This window comes from Betta splendens, chromosome 3 (assembly GCF_900634795.4).
Source record: "Betta splendens chromosome 3, fBetSpl5.4, whole genome shotgun sequence".
NCBI classification, from domain to species: domain Eukaryota; kingdom Metazoa; phylum Chordata; class Actinopteri; order Anabantiformes; family Osphronemidae; genus Betta; species Betta splendens.
The window spans coordinates 2442631-2447972 of NC_040883.2; the positions used below are offsets into that span (position 1 = coordinate 2442631).

Here is a 5342-nt window from a genome sequence, read left to right on the forward strand (position 1 = left end):
ACACACACACCCACCACACACACACACATCTGGAGTTCATGGGGGTCAAACTCAGCTCATGTTTTGCCCATGGCACAGATCGCTGTGTAAATATAAATTTCATCCTCTGTATTGAGACTCTGTGCTCCATCTGTTCAATACTGCTAAAACAAGATGAAGTACTTGTCACTGTATTGTGTTTATTGGGAGTTAAAGATGGTGGTCACTGTTATAAACCTACTCATGATCACATGAGCCATAAGCCTCTTATGAAGGCTGGAGCCGAGGTCATGCAGCAGGTGGCGCTGGGCAAAGGCGCTTTGATGGGAAAATGCTTCTTCTTCTGACTCCGAGGAGTTGTTGTTGCAAAAAGTGAAACTGAATATCAGACTTTCATGCCGGGAGCATTTCAAGGAGCCCGTTCACGTCGTAGGCGTGTATTGGGAACCTTGTGTGGTGCTGAACATGTGCGAGGGACGGTTCATCACAATATTTTAGTCTTTCCTCATCTTGGAGCATTTGTTATTACTTCCTGTCTGGATTTCCATGCCGTCGCTATGGCAACACAGCGACTATGCCGTCTGTCCAACAACAGAGGCGAGAAAAAGAGGCTTAGAACAGATCTACAACCACAAGGGGGCGGCAGAGGGTTAAATATGACGCCGGTGGGTCAGGACAATAATCAGTAATGTAAAGTAAAGCTGCTGTAATCCACTGGATCAGTGAAGGATTCGGATGTAAAGCACCCGGTGAACAGCAGATCCGTGGCGTCTGTGGACACGTGGCTCCTCCGGTGGACGGGACCCTCCTCTCACACCTTCCTCATGGTGGAAGCATGTTCTGAGTCAGTGCTATGGCACAAAACGCCAAGTCTCACACCAAATCAAAGTGACGCAGGTCACAGACGTGAATTTTCCACACGCGTTCTAACAGGAAGCGCCATTGTTGAAGGCAGGAAGTGCTGAAGGTCTAAAGGCCTGACGCGCAGCAAGACAGTGACACAAAGGCCGGTTTCTGTCATTTAGGCACTTTTTCAGGCTTCCACGACCTTTTGATGGAAGCAGCACAGCGCTGCTAGAGGAGAGTCTCACAGCTATTAAAGCCATGGAAACGAGCTGGAATGTTGGCCGGAGTCGAGCATCCCTCTATTTAGACAATTAGTAAGATGTGAGTGGGAGCCTCGCTGCTGCTGTGAGGTGGGACTTCTACACAGAGCTGCACTGGAGCCCATGGTCACAGTGTGGTGAGTTACACCATGAAGGCTGTGGACTGGTGCCCCTCAGCCTGCGCATGGACTCGGGTCCCGGGTCGTGGCTTCACCCGCTGCTGTTGTGAACGTGCAGCAGACTGCGACACAGCCTGTAGCTCCCTCCCTCCTGCAGCCCCCTCCCCCCCCGCCCCAGTGGGCCCCCCCCCCCCCCATCAATCAGCTCGTCTCCCGTGCAACTGCGAGGGATGGAGAGTGAGAGCAGCCTGACTTTGTGTCTGTCTGAGGAGGGAGGGAGCGCTTCCATTGCTCCACTGCAGCAGCGATCGGCCCCTCTGTGCTGAGCGAGCGGGCGGGCGAGCGAGACACACTAACCTGTCTGTCCCCTCCTCTTCTCTCTCTCTCTCTCTCTCTCTCTCTCGCCCCCTCTCTCTCTCGCGCGCCGCATATTCAGCAGCCGCCCTCCTCTCCTCCTCATCACTCTGCCACTCCTGCAGCGTCGCTCTCCGCTTGGACGGCTCCTCACCCACTGCTTCTGCATGACTGTCACAAAGGTAGGACCGGGGGCTGGAGGGGAGGTGGACCCGGCCCGCGAGGGCTGCTTCACTGGCTGTGCCTGTGGAGGAGGGACGATGACTCTCGGAGTAGTGGTGGAGCTGCTGTAGATGATGCCGCCTCAGGATGTGTGTCAACGAGTGCTTGTTCCAAATAGGAAGCAGAAAAGCTTATGAACAAGCAGAACTCTGGGTTTATTCCACAGTGTTTAACACTGGCAGCAGTTTATTTACTACCAAGTATTTGTTATACTTGATCTGATTCTGTGCAGTGGATGAAACACTTTAAACATTCAATACGAGGCCTGGTGATTTTACAGTAACTGTTTCATGTTTGCTTGTTGAAGTCATTCTGTGTAGTTCCATGACCAGTAACAATGCATTTGTATGAGCTGAGCCACCGTCCTCACTTGTGCCGTTCTCCTGGAGCTGCAGTGAGGAAGTCAAGTGATTTATAACAACCAATTTACTTCTATTACATAATGCAGATTCTGAACACTGGGGTTTGGTGGAAACGGCTTTGACTTAGAACATGTAGCAGATTAACAAATGTCACTGGATGAAAAGGATGAAAGGAAATAACAATATTTAGTTAAGTTACGATTTGTGTTCGACTTAAGGGAATGTTACAGAAATCACCAGAAACTAATGGAAACAGACGTGGACAACACACTGGAGTGAAGCTGGAGTGTTCCATGTGTCCGTGTGCACGGTGGCTGCAGCTCCCAGATGAATCCTCTTAATCAATTAAAGGAGAGACAGACACGGGAAAGTAGCGCACCTTCCATCCGCCAGGGTTTTAAAATAGACGACCCACTGTGGACGGGGACAGTGACCTATTTACTGGCTCCTGGTCCCACACCTGCAGGTTCCACACACTTCCTGTTTGTGGCCTCTCCAGCAGCATCGTATCCACAGACGGGAGTGCAGGTCTGCTGCTTCTGCGTGAGAGACGGCGTGTGGGAGGTGAGCGCTGTGTGTAGGTGGACGTTGAGGAGTGAAGGGGGAAAAGGTCGGTCCTGATGCTGAGTCTGACGGCAGACTGCAGCCCAGGCTAACGACGCTCCCTCTCACTGTGGAGGAAACGGAGCCTCTGCGTTCTGCGGTGGTGGAGAAACAGATGAGGAAGCAGAGCTGCTTTCGCTGCAGCAGCCGAGGAGTCACCTTGGAGGGAGGCGGGACAGGCGGTGCTGACGGGGCTGAACGGCTGAACGGAGAGGCTGCGATGCCGGATGCTGCATGCATCAAAACAGCCGAGCACCAAACGCATTTATGAACGTGTTGGTTTAAACTCTGCAGGCAGAGCAGGAGAGTGCTGGGACTTCCTGTGGCCGCTCGCTGACTGCGTGCATCGCTGTGAGCTGCAGACGCGCTCTGTGCGTGGGCGCCTCCACCACCGTCTGCGCTGGAGACGCTCGGCCTGATCTCTGCCTTACGTAAGATCAACACAGGAATAAATCTGATGCCTCTGACAGACGCCAGCGCTGACACACATTTAGCGTCCGCGGCCGTGGGGGAGGTCACCTGCTGCAGCGCCATCTGCTGATGACCTCCAGCGTCTTTTAACGTGTGCTGTAGAGCATAATGGCCGTCGCTGGCAGGGATGCAGCTGTACAGAGCGTTGTGACTGTTTCTGGTGAATAGCCCATTCATTACAACCGCGATCTGCATGGCAACGCCTTAAATGCTCCACTTGCTTTTGGTTGGATACCACAGAATGAGCAGCGTGCCAGCACTGGGGGGAGGAGGGGGGGGGTTGAGGCCAGCTACTCCATGACACCCTGTGCATGTGAACCCCCCAACATGGGCTCAGAACATCTGACTCCATCCTTTATCACCACAAAGTCCAGGATCCTTCACTTCTGACCAGAACCTTCATCCAAGAATCCACTCCGAGGCTTTTCCTTTATTACCAACAGGAAGTGAGGCCCCACAGACACAGACTGTCACACTCACTCTGCCCCATAAGTCCAACCATCGATGTTACAACACTGGGTTTCAAACAGTCGTTAAACGTGTGGAAAGGCCCCGTTTTCACATTGCAAAAGAAGAACTGACGCTACGAACTCTTTACGAGGCCTATTTTTGCCTCTGACGTGAAGTCTATATAATTGAAAGCGGCGTTGCAGCTGCTTTGAGTGGGTGGCAGTTACAGCCCGGACGCTGTGAAGTCAGACACATGTGGCTGCAACGACGCCGGCAGTGTTTATGGTCGGCCTCTGATGGAAACGCTTGTTCACAGTCAGAGCACAGAGCGTTTCAAGGCACCGTCAGGCTCCGTTTGCTTCAGTACCGCTTTTATTTGTGCAGTTGAAATAGAGAAATAAATGTACAGTAGACACACACGCGTGTGCTGCACAGGTCTCAGCTGAGTCTGATTTGAACCAGAGGCTTATTGTTTATCTGCTCTGTCTCAGTTTGTTGGGCGTGTGTTTGATTCGTTACTTCCTGTTAGTTTCATGTTTTCCAAATTGTTCGCTGGTTTCTTTTCCTGCTTTTCCAGTTTTCCTAAATGTAGGATTTTGTGATTCCAGCCTTGCTGTGATTTTTGTGTGTAAGTGGAGCAGATCAAAGGCCGAGCGGAGATGTGGAAACGCGTGCAAACGAGCGGGACCCGTGAAAACCAGAGAAAAGACGTTCAGGCTCATGAGCTCATGGCCGTCAGGCCGTCCTCACGCGGCTCCACGCGAGTGTGTCTGTGAAGCAGCTCCTCCAAAGACTGAGCTCCAAGCGCTGGGAAAGTCTGCTCTGCTCGTCTCACTGCATAAATCATGGCTCAACTGCAAAGGTCCACACTCTCATATAGATGGAAAGCTTTTTCCACCAAATCACAAGTGGAATTCACTGCATGAAGTTCACAAGGGACAACGTTCCTGCGGCTGTTGTTGGACAAAAATCTGCATTTTTGCAGTTAAAGTTGCTGACATTCAAGAAATCATTAGTGAAAATCCAGTGAGGAAACAAAGACACGGGCCAGTGTGTGTGTGTGTGTGTTTGTCTCTGTATGTGTGTGTGTGTGTTAGTATGTGTGTGTGTGTGTGTGTGTGTGTGTGTGTGTGTGTGTGTGTGTGTACTGTATATATATAGATATATATATATACTATATATATATATATATATATATATATATATATATATATATATATATATATATATATATATATATATATATATATATATATATATGTGTGTGTGTGTGTGTCTCCCAGGTTAAACTGAGCCGTTCACTGAAGCTGTGGTGTCGCTGCAGTCGGTGCCTGTCAGCTCGTCAGGCTGCTGCAGTGCCACAGCAGCAGATGGCCGGGGCTTTGCTGCGTGTGCATTCCTGTTTAACATCAGTCTGATCGATATCACTTGGAGGCTTCAAATATGATGTGGAGCATTTTCTGAAGCACGTTGTTTTGCTGAAGCTGCTCTGAGTGAGACAGAGCTGCAGAGCTGAGTGCTTTGAGGAGTGGGGCAACGAGAGCACATCTATGGAGGATTGTGCTGCCGCCCACGCTCATTCTCTACACACACACACACACACACACACACACACACACACACACACACACACACACACACACACACACACACACACACACACACACACACACACA

The 5342-nt window shown here is 50.7% G+C and overlaps 1 protein-coding gene across 1 annotated transcript in view; it reads left to right on the plus strand.

Moving 5' to 3' along the window:
• The first annotated feature begins 1526 nt into the window (after positions 1-1526).
• coro2ba (coronin, actin binding protein, 2Ba) overlaps positions 1527-5342 on the plus strand; it is a 19077-nt gene continuing 15261 nt past the window's right edge. The window contains exon 1 of the mRNA XM_029144016.3: positions 1527-1740. Coding sequence (XP_028999849.1) covers positions 1726-1740 — 15 coding nt within the window. The 5' untranslated portion in view covers positions 1527-1725. The remainder of the gene's footprint in view (positions 1741-5342) is intronic.